The sequence below is a fragment of the Chanodichthys erythropterus genome, chromosome 14 (assembly GCF_024489055.1).
Source record: "Chanodichthys erythropterus isolate Z2021 chromosome 14, ASM2448905v1, whole genome shotgun sequence".
Classification (NCBI taxonomy): domain Eukaryota; kingdom Metazoa; phylum Chordata; class Actinopteri; order Cypriniformes; family Xenocyprididae; genus Chanodichthys; species Chanodichthys erythropterus.
In genome coordinates this window covers 3,230,496-3,245,920 of record NC_090234.1, presented here as the reverse complement: position 1 = coordinate 3,245,920, position 15,425 = coordinate 3,230,496, and the positions used below count along the sequence as shown (strand labels likewise).

Below are 15,425 nucleotides of genomic sequence, written 5' to 3'. Positions count from 1 at the left end.
ACCGCGTTTAACACCCCTAGAGGACACTTTGAATACTTGGTCATGCCCTTCGGGCTGTCCAACAGTCCAGCGGTCTTCCAGGCACTCGTCAATGACGTGTTGAGAGACATGGTCGATCAGTTCATTTATGTCTACCTGGATGACATATTGATATTTTCCTCGTCTCTCCAGGAACATGTTCAACACGTCAGACGAGTGCTTCAGCGTCTGTTAGAGAATGGGCTTTTTGTCAAGGCGGAGAAATGCGAGTTTCACGCACAGTCTGTTTCTTTTCTAGGGTACATCGTCTCGTCTGAGGGAGTTCGCATGGATCCTGACAAGGTTAAGGCTGTGGTGGATTGGCCAAGTCCAGATTCCCGTAAGGCCCTACAGAGGTTTCTGGGATTCGCCAATTTTTACCGGCGTTTTATTCGCAATTTCAGCCAACTAGCCGCGCCTCTGACCGCCTTGACCTCCCCCAGAACGACCTTCAGGTGGTCGGATGCAGCGGAAGCTGCATTTGCCAAACTGAAGAGTCGCTTCGTTTCGGCTCCCATTCTCATTGCCCCTGATCCTTTGCGTCAGTTCGTGGTGGAGGTCGACGCGTCAGAGGTGGGGGTAGGTGCAGTACTATCCCAGCGTTCTCCCACGGACGATAAGATGCATCCTTGCGCGTATTTTTCCCATCGTTTATCTCCAGCCGAACGCAACTATGACATTGGTAATAGAGAGTTGTTGGCAGTCAAATTAGCGTTGGAAGAGTGGCGTCATTGGTTGGAGGGTTCGGGGGTACCCTTTATCGTATGGACAGATCATAAGAACCTTGAGTATATTCGATCGGCTAAAAGACTTAACTCCAGGCAGGCTCGGTGGGCACTTTTTTCGGACGTTTTGATTTTTCCCTATCGTACCGCCCGGGCTCCAAAAACATCAAGCCCGATTCTTTATCTCGCATTTTTGATCCTTCCGAACGCCCGTCTACTCCCGAGTGTATTCTTCCCGAGACATTAGTGGTCTCCACTCTTACATGGGAGGTCGAATCGAAGGTCCTGTCGGCCTTAGAAGGGGTAACGCCTCCGCCCGGATGCCCACCGAACCGTTTGTTTGTACCGGAGAAGTTAAGGTCCTGCGTTATCAAATGGGGTCATTGTTCCAACGTGGCTTGTCATCCAGGGGTTAATCGGACCAGGTTTTTGGTTAAGCAACGATTCTGGTGGCCAGCTATGGCTCGTGACATTCGCAGTTTTGTTTTGGCTTGCTCGGTTTGCGCCACTGGCAAGACTTCCAATCGACCTCCAGATGGGTTACTCCAACCGCTGTCTGTCCCTTCGAGACCTTGGTCCCACATTGCGCTAGATTTCGTTACCGCCCTCCCACCCTCCCAGGGGTACACGGTCGTTTTGACCGTGGTGGACCGGTTCTCGAAGGCGACTCATTTTGTTCCCTTAACTAAATTACCCTCTGCTAAGGAGACAGCGGTTACCGTCGTAGACCACATTTTTCGGTTACATGGCCTCCCGATAGATGTGGTGTCCGACAGGGGTCCCCAATTTGTGTCCAAATTTTGGCAAGAGTTTTGTAGACTGCTGGGGGCGACTGTCAGTCTTTCCTCTGGGTTCCATCCCCAGACCAATGGGCAGACCGAGAGAGCCAACCAGGATTTGGAGCGAATGTTGCGATGTTTGGCGTCCAAGAATCCTTCCTCCTGGAGCCAACAACTCTCTATGATTGAGTACGCACATAATTCATTACCAGTGTCTTCGACGGGCCTCTCTCCGTTTGAATGTAGTATAGGTTACCAGCCACCTGTGTTTCCCAGTCTGGAATCTGAAGTCGCGGTCCCCTCCGCTCACGCCTTTGTCCAGAGGTGCCACCGCACTTGGAACAGAGCCCGTGAGACTCTGCTGAGGTGAGGGCGCGCACCAAGGCTAAGACTGATCGCCACCGGTCGAAGCCTCCCGTATACGTCGTTGGTCAAAAAGTGTGGCTTTCTACTAAGAACATTCCGCTCCGCTCCGTTGCCAATAAATTAGCTCATAAATTCATAGGCCCGTTCCCTGTCACCAAAATCATTAGTCCGGTGGCAGTCCGACTCAAATTACCTCCAGCGTACAGGAGGATTCATCCCGCCTTTCATGTTTCCAAAATTAAACCCGTTTTTCACTCTCATCTTAATCCGCCTACTCCGGTTCCTCCACCGCCGCGACTCGTAGATGGGGAACCTACTTATTCGGTCAATCGCATTCTGGACTCTAGGCGGAGGGGACGCGGATTCCAGTACTTGGTGGACTGGGAAGGTTACGGTCCGGAGGAGAGAAGTTGGGTTCCTGCCAGGGACATCCTGGATCACTCCCTCATCGATGATTACAATCGACAGGTAAGGAGCTCTGGGAACGCCGTGAGGCGTTCCTAGGAGGGAGGGTACTGTCACGGTTCATGAATCCGCTGTCTCATTCTGGTGTCTGTGTGTTCTGTAGTGTGTCACCTGATTGTTTGTGTGGGCGTCGCCGCTGATTATCTGATCAGCGGCAGCTGTTTGCAATTACACCTGCCTTTATAACGCCTTGTCTTTCGTCTCATGTTTGTCAGATCGTTGTTTGGAGTCCTGGTGTTGTTGTCTCGTGTTGCTCGTGTTGTTTGTTCCTTGGACTGGATTCTCGTCGTTGTTTCCTGGTTCCTTGTTTGGATTGTTCTCTGGATTTCACCCACGGATTACACGGCACTGTTTCACGGACGCACTTCACCAGTCACCATTCATCTGGACTCTCATCGCCCATCGAGGTCCCTGCGTCACCACTCTCCTGCTGTGTTCGTTGTGTTATCTGTGACTGACCATCTGTGTGTGAAGCTCTTAAATAAAGAGATTAACTTGCTATTGCATCCGTCATTATTTACGTGACAGTATCGTGAAAAGCGCTATACAAATAAATGTGAATTGAATTGAATGAGAGATTCTGTCTAAAAGACAAAATTATAATTTTTGAGTGCAGAAACTAATTATACCAGGGTTTGATTTTTGAAGTTGTATCACAAACAAATTTTATTATTATACAGTAAACAAGGTTTGTGAATTAAATTTAACCTTTATTAAGGCAAAAGACTACTCAAAATCACAAAAAACTAAACATATCCAACAATCAAAAATTAACATGTCGCACATACCTGAACATTACTCTCAGTTGTACAGAATTAATTGTGATTTTGCATGTGTGTCAACTGAGTTGTTATTTTCAAACAATCCAATATTTGTTTTCCAAATTTGCTTTAAAAATTTAAAAACAACGCGTGTACACTCTGATTATTACACAAAGTGAACTAAACCTTTAAGTTCAACTAAATTAATTACAATTTCTTTTCAAAACTGGCGTCCGTCTATTGACAATACCACAAGCAGAAATTCCTTTACGCCACTAATTGGAGCCGGATGAGACGACATGCTGATTGTGATAAAGGCCCATAGAATGCTGCAGTAGTGACCATGTCATGTCTGGCTAGAAAAAGGGACATCTTCACTCTATATCTAAATATAAAAAAAAAAAAATAAAATGTTAAAGATAAGCATATTGTGTATTCCCAGCTAACCAAAATACGTGACTGTTACGTAACTGCAACGTAATTTGGTGACCAAACTTTCGTCGTGGCGACGTAACTAGTTACGTCGTGGCAACCGGAAAAGTGAAAGGTGCCTATACGTCGCCACAACGTAACTTTGTGACGTTGCCAGTTAGTAACTGCGACGTCGTGGCAACGTTGTGTATCAATAGTTGTGTGTTGGTCATCAGTTGGTAATTCTTATATTTATTTATTTTTCTATGGGCGGACATGCAGTAGTTTAACCTAATTTATGTCCTCATTTGCCCAAACTAATGTAAAGGCTATTCCAACAGCTGTGAACGATGAATGCAGACTCAAAATGAATTAAATTAATTTATTTTGAAAAACACAGAACATGAACAAAACTCCAAATAAAAATAATGAAATACACTCAAACTATAAATAAAAACATATAGCCTACAGCGAAACATAAAATAAAAGCATTCAAGACGTTTTGCTCTCAGTATCATTAAAAACATATGCTATGCTAACGTAACATTTTGCATAACATATATTTCAGACGATCAAGGAAATCACAAAGGTAAAAATATTAACAAAAGTACTTAAAGTAGACTGTGGGTAATGTTACTTAACCAATCTGACGCAGTTGTTGAACTTTATTGCTATAAAACTGACGAGAAACACGGAGAAACTTCGACGCTGTCCTCTCCAGCAGCTTGAATGTTTTCCCGGTTGCCATGGCAACTCTAACGGCCACCTGCACTAACGTAAACATAACAATAAAAAAAGGTTTTGCGTCTTTCCAAAGTTAACTTTATACATTTTTATAAAAGCCATTTATTCGTTGTCACCTCGGAAAAATAAATTCTTCTCTCAAAAAAATTTACTTTACACTCTTATCAACATACTGTGGGCACGCGCGCACTACATTTGTGTATGTCACGTCACTATATATAAAAAACAGTCATCCATACTCTGATTTGGTGAAAAGAAACATTTTTTTTCTTAAGGGGACATTTCAGTCTTGTGTCTGACATTTAATTACACGTTTTATATTGCAAATTCTGGTAATAATAACATATAAAGAATGTGTAAATGATGGTAATGAAATTACGAGCACATGACGTTGCTGTTACGTTGCCAGTAAGTCATGGAATGACCATTATATTACGAATAGAGGACGTATCTGGAACGTTCTTGGTTTTCTTATAATGAAACATTTCTTATTTCTCACAATGAAACATGCCAAACTATGCAGACATCATTTATGGCCAGGCTGTCAAACAAATTAATTATGCAAAAACAAGAGAGAACCAACAAAATATTAAATGTAATAACATTTCCTGTCAGCTTTTTGTTTTTCTAGTAAAATAAAATTTGTATGTTATTTGCCTGTATATGTAATTTTGTCAGAAAAATACCTTAGTACACTCAGTTTGGTTTTGTTCTTCCTCGATATTTAAAATATTTATATATAATATATCCTAATTTTTTGATAGTTTAATCAAACTTTCTAATCAAAAACACATATCCATTTGGGATATGTCATACACATTTTGTATATTAAATGTAAACATTTACGAACTAAGTAAATTTAAATGTATTTTGGGGGTTTTAGACAGCAGCGTATGAACGGGACTTTTATTTTGGTCTGGTGATGTGACGTCATTACTCTGCACCGCATTCCGGCATCTGTTGTGATTCGCCTGTAAAAAGGTTTGTTTTAAAGCATTTATATCAGCACAAAAACCGTTCAACCAGTTGTATAGTTAATGATGAATTATTTGTTAATAAATTAAGCATTGTAATTAGGTTATTTATTCAAACATGAGGATCCAAAATGTCTCAAGAACGGTTTTTTTGTGATAAGGTGCATTAGCACAGGAGTAACAGAAAAAATGCGTCTTATTTCGTTACCCATATAGTCAATAATTGTGCCGTAAACACGAATTTGACAGCTGGCTAGTAGTGATGGAGAAACGGATGTTTTTTTTTTTTTCTTTTTTACACCGAGTCAATTGAACCAATTGCTCCGCAAAATGATTCACTGATTCGATTCGCTCGAATCACCTCGCTGGTGATGCCTGCTTGAACAGTGTAAATAAAATGAGAACAAACACAAACATGTAATAATGACAAGGTTTACAAACCTATTTTAAATGTCATCATGAAAGAGTAATGTATTTAATGTAGTCTGCAAATCATCATATACTCCATAATGGCTAAAATAAGAATTTAAGAATGTAATTTGCTCTTTAATAATGTGTACTGCTTGTTTTTATTGTTTTTGGGGGTAATCGGGTCATTTAAGGCCATTACTCTGACTGAGTGCTGACTACTGAACTATGGATTCATTTATATTTATTTTTATTTCTGATAATTATTCTCATCCTAAACATGAAAAATTGTTCAAACACACAGAAAAACTCCTGGAGAAGCAGCTGAGATCCTCACGACAAACTATTATAAAGATGGCGTTTATTAAAGAGGAGAGTGAAGATATAGAGATTGAAGAAGCATTTGGTGTGAAACATGAAGATACTGAGCAACAAACAGGTTAGTTTCATTTGATCCTCACTGAAATGTCGGCCTCTACAGAAATTAATGATACGTTTGAAGAATGTCTTATGTGTGTTCTAATTAAATCAGTTTTGTTTGTCTTAAGTGGTCGCCTTATGTGGATATACATGTTGAGATCACGTGACCAGACAAATACTAATGCTGCTTCAAAAGAGGTGGTCTGAGTACGGTTCGCTTTCAGCTAACGGTACGGTTCGCTAAATATGTCCACTGTGAACACAAATCAGTCCCGGCTCACTTGATTTTTCCATTTGTGAATTCCAGTGTTTGGTCATCAGATGCTTCCATACGAATTGGCTGTTCATCACGGCTGCTTCTTCTCTCAAACCTCGACTGATTACTCGTTCACAATGTACAATGGACTACTTGCACAACTACTTCCGTGTTCTACTCATTACAGCTCGAGCGTTTCCGGTCAACATTCAGCGCACTTATATACAGAGAGCTTCTCGTGAAAACGCAGATTATTAATATGGTTTAGGGCTGGCAAATGTTTTGTAAACAATTTATTATATTTTCTGCATTAACATTAATTATCTTCAACCTGCTGAAATGTTTATTAATGTATTTCGCTTCCAAATGCGCATTCTGAATAATAAATAAATATATTTCCCCACTAACCTGCTGCCGTCAAGTGCTCTGCTTGTCATTAGCAGTGTTTCCTTTTGAAAGGGAACTCAACTCTGCGTTGGAATACGCAATGGGGGGAACATCACGTGAACCAAGTGTCAGAAAGCCAACTATCCAATAACTTCAATCCCTATTGGCCGGCGACAGCCTAAGACATAATATGGTGCGACCCGGAGTATAAAGGAGCGCCTTAAAAAGGCGGAAACAGTATAATAAAGGAGAAAACAGTCAGCATCTCATCGTCTTTCGGTCCTGTTCTGTCTGATTGTGACTATATCGACTCTGGTAAGGTTTTTATATATGCCTTACAAACGTTCAAGAGAGTGTGTTCATCTGTGTCCCAAGGTTTGACACTTGATGTACACATTTTTCTGGACGTTTTCTGTCTGGAGAGGAGCAGGCATAGACAGTGCTTGAGAACGCTGTCTGTGTGTTTGTCTGTTATTTACTGTGAGCCTCTTCCTATCGGGACGCTCCGTTCTCGTTTAGCACTCTTCCCGAGGGAGGAGGTGTCTGCATCTGTGCCTGGTGATTGTGGCCCCGTTTGTGCTGAGGCATAGCGGTGACTGCCATCATAGGGCTCTCAGATGAGCTTGTTGGGAGGTTTGAGAGAATTGTATTCTCTCTCTCTAACTTCTCCGGGGCTAATGAGAATGAGTGGATGACGATGACGTTCGTGTTTGACGTCATAGCGTTCGGCAAGCGCTCCTCTGGCTTGTGAATGCGAGCTGCTATGTGTTTGGGACGGCAGGCCGCAGGAGGGTCTATATTTTATGTGTTTAAAATAAGACCTGATTTTCCTGTATAGTTTTCTGAGCATGTAGTCAGAAAAATTAGGGTTTTTTTGGGCAAACTGAAGTTGATAGACTGGCTAGAGTATATGTTGTTCAGGCCACAAAATGGCCGCCTCTTAGCCACCTGTTTAGAGTAGCTTCTCATCTGCTGTTTGCTAGAGTAGTTTGAGTTAGCACTCGTCACTTCAGTTAATATGCATGTTTAGGTCGGCCTTAATCAGCCGCCTGACATTGTTTGCTTGTGAGCTTCGCTTTCTTTCTCTTATCCATGTGATTTGGAGGTGAAACCCAGGCTTCACTAGGCTTGTGGCCCTGTAAGAAGACCCGTAGCTTAGCGGCCAGGCTAGAGCTAGGTTAGGTGTGTTATTTAAATATAACCCTATGTATACTATCCCTTGTCAGGTTGTATAGTTCCTAGTTCTAGTCTCCTCCCGAGGGAGTTGTCAGGCCGTATGCCCATTATCCCCTTGCTATGTAGGTGCAATTGTTGAGTTTAACAGCTAGGTTGTAGACTGTTTTTTAGACTCCCTGATGCTGTTATCTCAGGTGGTAGGCCCTTATCTTTGCGTAGATAAGTTCATGCTGTCAAGTCAAGTCAAATTTATTTATATAGCGTTTTTACAATTGGTAATTGTTTCAAAGCAGCTTTACATATTAGAAGCACAGAAAAAAAGGAAATGGTTAAAAATAAGCTGTACAAACAAGAGTGGTAATATGTAACATATACAAGATGGTGCTACATTAAGCCAATATCGGCTGACTCCCAGGGGTGGAAAAAAACCCCTAGGAGAAAAACCCAGCGTGCTAGCACTGGGAAAAAAGTCCTAGGAGGGAAAAAACCCCTTGGAAGATATATATAATATATGTAAATGGATATGGAGATCAAAATCTGAATTATACATTTTTATTATAGAGATTAAAAATAGATTATATATAAATATATGTAAGGGGATACGGAGATTAAAAATCTGAATTATAGATGCAGCCAGAACTGGATCTGTAGGCCCATTGTCTCCTGGGCTACGTTGTAGTCAGGTCCAGACACAGGTGCTGTGTGTGCAAGGGCCCACTCTCTAGAACTTTTATGCTATGGAAAATGTGTTTTTCCTCTGAGCTACTTGCTCTTTTATCAAGTTTGAGTTGACGTTGCTGGTGTTTAGCATCCATCCTCTATGGCTCAGTACAGATTTGATAATCTGTAGGGAGAAAATAATTTTCCTCTTTGAAAATAGCATATAAATCAAAGCGTTGTGTTTGCTTTGAAGTTCTAAACTTTTGCCCTACATTATATGTGAGCTTACTTATGCTGCCACAGGTTAGCACCTGTTCTCATAATAGCAGGTGTTTTCATGTAGCCGCTATTGGAGACATTGGTGACCTAATATTCCCCATTTGTGGGTTTATTGGTGTCACTGAGTGCATCACCTGTTGGATTGCATACTCAGGGTAGTATAGAACCACTTTTTGAGAAAAGCTGGTTTCTATTAGCTCCCTTTTTGTGATTTTGTTAACATCTATATTGCATATAACTGTTACATTAGCTGGTACACAAAGCACACAATGAGGAGATAGAGTCAATATAAGTCTTTACTTGGAGAGAAACAGAAATCCTCAGGAACATCAACCAACGTTTAACATGAACAATACCGGACAACACAAGACTGGGAACACAGGGCTTATATACAAGGGATAACAAGGAGGGTGATTAGAAACAGCTGTGTGTGATAATGATGGTGATCAGTTGCTATGGTGACAAACTGGTGGCGGGAAATAGAACAACAACAAGTCCAACAATAAGTCCAAAACAGAGTGCTCATGTAACATATCGCCCCCTCCCGGAAAGGCGCGTCCTCACTCCATGGAGAGGGGAAGATGAAGATGAGATGGTTCCGATGGTGTAGGACGCGGTTCAGGAGGCGGACGGTTACCCGGGAGGAGGCGAGGTGCAGGAGTCCAGGGAGGTGCAGGTGATGGTGCCCAGGGAGATGCAGGTGATGGAGACCAGAGGGTAGCCTTGAACAGAGGAAGTAGCAAAACCAACCAGTACACAGCCAAGACTGCGCCCCATGGCGGCGTCGCTGACGGGAGGAGCCATGGTGATGTAGTCCTATATGCCACTATGCGGCAGTGGCGATGACATCAACGTAGGAGCTCACCATGCAGCCAGAACGCCAAAGACTCGAAGCGACCCCGATGACCTTGGCAACCGCGAAGGAGCCGCAGTGACGACCCCCCGAGGAGGAAGCGGGTATCCGGAGGGCGGAGGTGGAACCTGAGGGAGGGCGGAGCTGGCTGTCGCAGAAGGGGTGGAGGGCCAGAGAGCAGCGACTGGCCCGTAAGTCCCCTGCAGAGGCGTTGCGATGTCTGACCAAAAACTCACTCTCAGTGGCAGGGGGTTAGGTGGGGCGCACTTCCATACCCTCGTAATCCACTAAGATTCCCTCGGCGACGGATGGTACAGCCGGCTCGCACGCTTGGTCAGTCCCGCGTTGCTCAGGCTCCGTAGCGATGTCCCTCTCGTAGTCGGCGCTGGCTCAAACGCCGCGGCGGAGTCCTCATCACGCTCTGCGGTGGGCTCATGCTGCCGATCAGGACGTCGTCGTTGGAGAAACCCACGGTCATCGAAGATCCACATGACACCAGTACCCACTCCACATAATCCCGGAAGCTCCCTCGAGGTCCTTCCCCAGACAGCAGCGCTTAGGTGGCGGTGTTGAGGCTGGCATACAGGAAGTTGCAAAGGCTGCTGTCCAGGAAATGTGTTGATGGAGCAAGAAAGAAAAAATTGTCCAAATGTGCCTCGAGGGAGCGGTCCTTCTGCTCAAGGCATAACAACAGAAATGCGGGTGTGTACATGGTGACGGAAACGGAGAGTGAAACACGAAAATCACTGGGACGGAAAACAACAAACATGCTGCAAACTGTATAACTGTACTGGTCCAGTATTCTGTTACGTTAACTGGTACACAAAACACACGACGAGGAGATAGTCAATATAAGTCTTTACTTGGAGAGAAACAGGAATCCACAGGAACATCAACCAACGTTTAACACTCTGGAGTCTGAGGCTGATTTGGGGCCCTGGAGAAGTTTTGACATGCCCTGACATTTGTGCTTTTTCCAGTCGTTCATAAACATATTAATAACAAAGGTGTCATTACACTGTATTCAGCACAAACTAGGCTACCATAATATGTGAGGTGCATGTATGTACATGTTTGTGTTTTTGAAGGAATAACGTTTGTGCATGGTTAAAATAAGGCCAATAATATGAAATAAGGCCAAAAATATATATTAAATCTGTGTTTACAAGACTTCTGGGTATTGGAGGTTGTAGGCTAGAGTTTTTGCTTCAAAATTATGTGAAAATTATAATGCCTACCTGTTCATATAAAACAATATATTGATTTAGTTTTTGTAAGACACTCTTTGTCAAGAAACACGTGGAGGCGTGAATCATCATGAATAATGGCTCATTTACACCTGAGAAGACAAAAGAATCGCATAAAGAACCTCTAATGGTGCTGCATAATAATGAGGCCTTTCAGTCAGGTAGGCTGTGAAAAAACCCTCTGTAATCATGTCTCAGCTCAATTTAAAATAATGGTATTCTACTATATTCTTTAAAATATAATGTATTTTCTGTTTAAAAGCATGCACATTTGGAGAAATATTGCTGGATTCTTATATGTTTATGTCAATTTTCTATACAGAGGAGTAATATTCATTCTATATTCATTGTCATCACTATGAGCGCTGGTGTTTTCAATTCATACTTGCAGTTGGAGGGCACTCTGTACACCTTTAGTCCAAAAATTATTCTAAAGAAGAAGAGGACATTTCAGGAATGGTGTTTTCAATTCATACTTGCAGCCGGAGGGCGCTTTGTGTGCACATTTAGTCCACAATTTATTCTAAAGAAGAAGACATATCAGGAACTAACGGCATGTCTTCCAGAGGTCACTAACCATGGCTTTTACATACAGATAAACACTTTTCAAGACAATAAATATACGATTGAGACGATGTATGCATGTATTGACTGAATTTGCGTCTGAATAGCGCTGGCTCCGTGGGCGTGGCCGCATTAGCGGATAATGAGCTGAATCACAAACTTCTGACATGGCTCTCTTTTCATACAGATTACATAAACACAGAATTTTTGTTTTCGATATGACTTACATGATTTAAAACCTGACATTTCAACGTGTCTTTAGACATAAGTCTAATTTTTTTGTGATTTGTATTCACTAAGTTATAGTTCATTTTCTGAGAACTATCAGATTAAACTTTTTTCAGAGGGAGAGAACAGATCATGCATCATTTTAGTTTTCTTTATTTTGCAAAAAGCACAACATTTTGTTTTTACTCTGAGTGAATACAAATAAAAGAAGATATTCTATAGTTTCAATTGATTTCAGGCCTCTCTTGGAGTATGTGGCGTAATATACACTCCTTTTAGAAACTAAATCTTTGAATGCATGGCCTAATGGTTGGTATTGTTATGGTCGCCACCTGCTGATGTCACGTGTTTACTAAGGTATGCCCTATGGGCCTCCTGCATAGCATGTTGGAGTTCAGTTGTGTACTCCTCTCGCTTTGAGAGTAAAAAGGTGCTTTTACCGAGTACTGTTCTGAGTGGCTGACTTCTCAGGGTGAGTTCTGGTGGTAAAACCTAACGCTGCATTCACACGGGGCGTCAGCGTCAACGCTTGACGGAGGGCGTGTCTGAAGCTTGTGCTGACGCAACCGTTATAGTGATTACAGCTAATCACATTACTTTCCGGTGTTGTTGCACGAACGCAGTTGGCTGCGACTGCTCTAGGGTATTTGCATAGGGCGATCTGATTGGATGACGCCTGCGTTGGCGTTTGAAAAGTTGAGAAATCTTCAACTTCTGCCGCTTGCAACGCGAGTGAAGCGACGCGACGGAACCCACATTTCAGTTCGGCAACACATGACATCACCCATTCAAAGTAAACGAGAAGCATTAACGCCGGCGCTCCGTGTGAATGCAGCCTTACTGAGGTTTGGTTATAACTACATCAGCCTCCTTGAGTCTGGGTGGATTGTCATGTGGGCACTTTACAGCTTAACTACTGTCATTGATTCAGATGTCCTGCTCCTAGCAAGACAGGTGTTCAAGGTGGACCTCACAAGCCACCATTGAATGTCCTTCCATGATTATGTGCCCACAGTATGGTCTACCTGTTAGGTTGAGCTTTGTACTTCCATGTTAGGGTTGTTTGTGTAATAGTGCTTAGCTCCCTAAGCTGATCATGGTTTGTAGGCTTCCATGAGGCCTCCTCCTGAGGTTCAGCCCTAGGCTGGTTTGTGCTTCTTGTATCAGGGTTTCTAGTGTACAGTCTGTGTTTTTACTTTACAGTTGTTGAACGGCACTTGTTGCTGAGATTGTAGGCCCCACTGGGCCTACTTATTAGTTGATTTGTTTGCAGGATGCTTTCAAAAAAACCTGATCACCTTAAAAAAGCCATGCCCAACCTCAACGGATAGGCCCTAATCAGGCCTGTTCACGTTGGGTGGCAGCGTTCTATGTATTTCTTCTGAGGAAGTTTCAATACTAAATACATGGCTTTTGGGTGGACTGGTTATGGCAGCCCCTTGCTGATGCCATATGTTTACTAAGGTAGGCCTCTTCTCGCTGTGAGAATTTATGGTGCTTTTCCGAGTACTTTGAGTAGCTAGCCCCTCAGGGTGTATGCTGTGGTGAAACCTTACTGAAGTTTGGTTTGAACTGCATCCGTCTTCCTGAGCCTGATCTTACGCTAGTTGAGCTAATAGCCACCTACAGTGGCATGAAAAAAGCATGTGAACCACTTGCAGAATCTGTGAAAATGTGAATAATTTTAATAACATAAGTGAGATCATACAAAATGCATGTTATTTTTTTTATTTAATACTGTCCTGAGTAAGATATTTTACATAAAAGATGTTTACATTTAGTTCACAAAACAAAACAATAGCTGAATTTATTAAAGGTGCCCTAGAACCTTTTTTTTTAAAGATGTAACATAAGTCTAAGGTGTCCCCTGTCTATGAATAACCCATAGATTTTTTTTTAATTCATTTTTTTAACTGCCTATTTTGGGGCATAGATTTTTTTTTGCTATTGTTATTGAGCCATTTATATAGCGCTTTCATATGTACTACTGTACACCCAAAGTGCTTTACAATCATATCAGGGGTCTCTCCTCATCCAACTTCAAGGCAGAATACAGCGTTGTTGTGCATTTTATACAGCTGATGGAGAAAGTATTCTTAAATGCATTATAAAAATTTTAATAATTGGTAATAAATTATTATTTACGGTATTTTGAAGTGCCCACGATAACAATATCATGCATATTAATTATCGTGATATATCGTATTACCGAATATCGGCACAAGTCTAGTTGGTTTTTATGTTTGTTGTTTTGTGCCATTAAACTGGTGTATTTGTCTTTTTTCACTTTAGACCTGATGGTGCTGAAAGAGGAGAGTCAAGAACTGAAAAACATGGAAGAAAAAAATGAGAAACATGATTTCATGATCAGTGAAAAAACATCCACACAGACTGAAATGACTTCCTCACAAAAAAGAGATCAGAACAGTTCTAACAGTTATTTCACCTGCAGTCAGTGTGGAAAAAGTTTCGATCGAAAACGAAACCTGGAAAACCACATGAGAGTTCACACTGGAGAAAAGCCTTTCACATGCCAACAGTGTGGAAAGAGTTTCACTCAAACACAAAGCCTTAAAGTCCATATGAGCATTCACGCTGGAGAGAGACATTTCACCTGCAAACAATGTGGAAAAAGTTTCAATCGAAAAGGAAACCTTAATATCCACATGAGAATTCACAATGGAGAGAGCCCATTCACCTGCCAACAGTGTGGAAGCAGTTTCAGTCAAAAAGGAAACCTTAATATCCACATGAGAATTCACACTGGAGAAAAGCCTTATACTTGCTCTCATTGTGGACAGAGTTTTACTCATAAAAACACCCTTAATTCCCACATGACAATTCACTCTGGAGGAAAGCTGTTTGTATGTGATAAGTGTGGAAAGCACTTCAAAACAGAAAGAAACCATAGAGTTCATGTAAAGATTCACAATGGAGAGAAACCAGTCACATGTGATCAGTGTGGAAAGAGTTTTACAAATAAAGGAAACCTTAATGTCCACATGAGACTTCACACTGGAGAAAAGCCTTATACTTGCTCTCATTGTGGGCAGAGTTTTACACTCAAAAAATCACTCAATACACACATTAAAATTTCACACAGTAGAGAAGCCTTTTATGTGTCTTCAGTGTGAGAAGAGGTTCACACATCAAAGAGACTTGAAACACCATTTGCAAACTCACTCTGGAAAGATATTCCAATGTTCTGCATGTAGTAAGAATACAGAAAAAAGGTGATTTCAAAAATCACCTGTGCCTTTACTCTGGATGAAGGCAGTTTAATTGTGATCAGTGTGATTAAAAATAAAATTTTGCCATCACACTTATAGATATACCTGAAAAGATGTGAGACCATATTTTGTTCTTTGTGTGGAAAGAGTTATAAGTGGTTTGGCAATGCAAAATTGCAGAATCTATGTGAAATTAAGGCTACATTCACAATGCTACTGAATGTCGACCTAATCTACCTGTCCACCTTCATGACAACTTCTTTGTCACGTGTATGTTCTATTTTGAATCAGTTTCATTGTGTTTTGTTTCTGTTTACTGTTCGTTGGTTAATTAGTAAAAATTTGAAAAAGTCCCTGCTCCCTTTTTCAAAGTTCTGAACATGCTGATTGGTTGAGTTCACGGAGCATTTTGATTGGTTGACTCCATGCAGCATTTTATTTCAACTACATTTTTTAAAAGTCTGTTGCGGTGCA

The 15,425-nt window shown here is 41.7% G+C and overlaps 1 protein-coding gene across 2 annotated transcripts; it reads left to right on the top strand.

The window, feature by feature from the left end:
• Positions 1–5,192: 5,192 nt before the first annotated feature.
• Positions 5,193–15,002, top strand: LOC137035534 (gastrula zinc finger protein XlCGF8.2DB-like). 2 transcript variants are annotated; one of them, XM_067408926.1, is made up of 3 exons: positions 5,193–5,250; positions 5,956–6,090; positions 14,014–15,002. In XM_067408926.1, exons 2-3 carry the CDS (start codon positions 6,006–6,008, stop codon positions 14,853–14,855), a joined length of 927 nt encoding a protein of 308 aa, XP_067265027.1. In that variant the 5' UTR covers positions 5,193–5,250; positions 5,956–6,005; the 3' UTR covers positions 14,856–15,002. The 2 variants fall into 2 exon arrangements, with proteins under 2 accessions (XP_067265027.1, XP_067265028.1); XM_067408927.1 differs by lacking the exon at positions 5,193–5,250 and adding an exon at positions 5,606–5,631.
• The last annotated feature ends 423 nt before the right edge of the window (positions 15,003–15,425 follow it).

Excerpts from the sequence above, each read along its gene's own strand:
- LOC137035534 (XM_067408926.1), top strand. The coding sequence starts at position 6,006 with ATGGCGTTTATTAAAGAGGAGAGTGAAGATATAGAGATTGAAGAAGCA. Across the intron at positions 6,091-14,013 it reads AGATACTGAGCAACAAACAG|ACCTGATGGTGCTGAAAGAG; the intron begins GTTAGTTTCATT and ends TTTTCACTTTAG.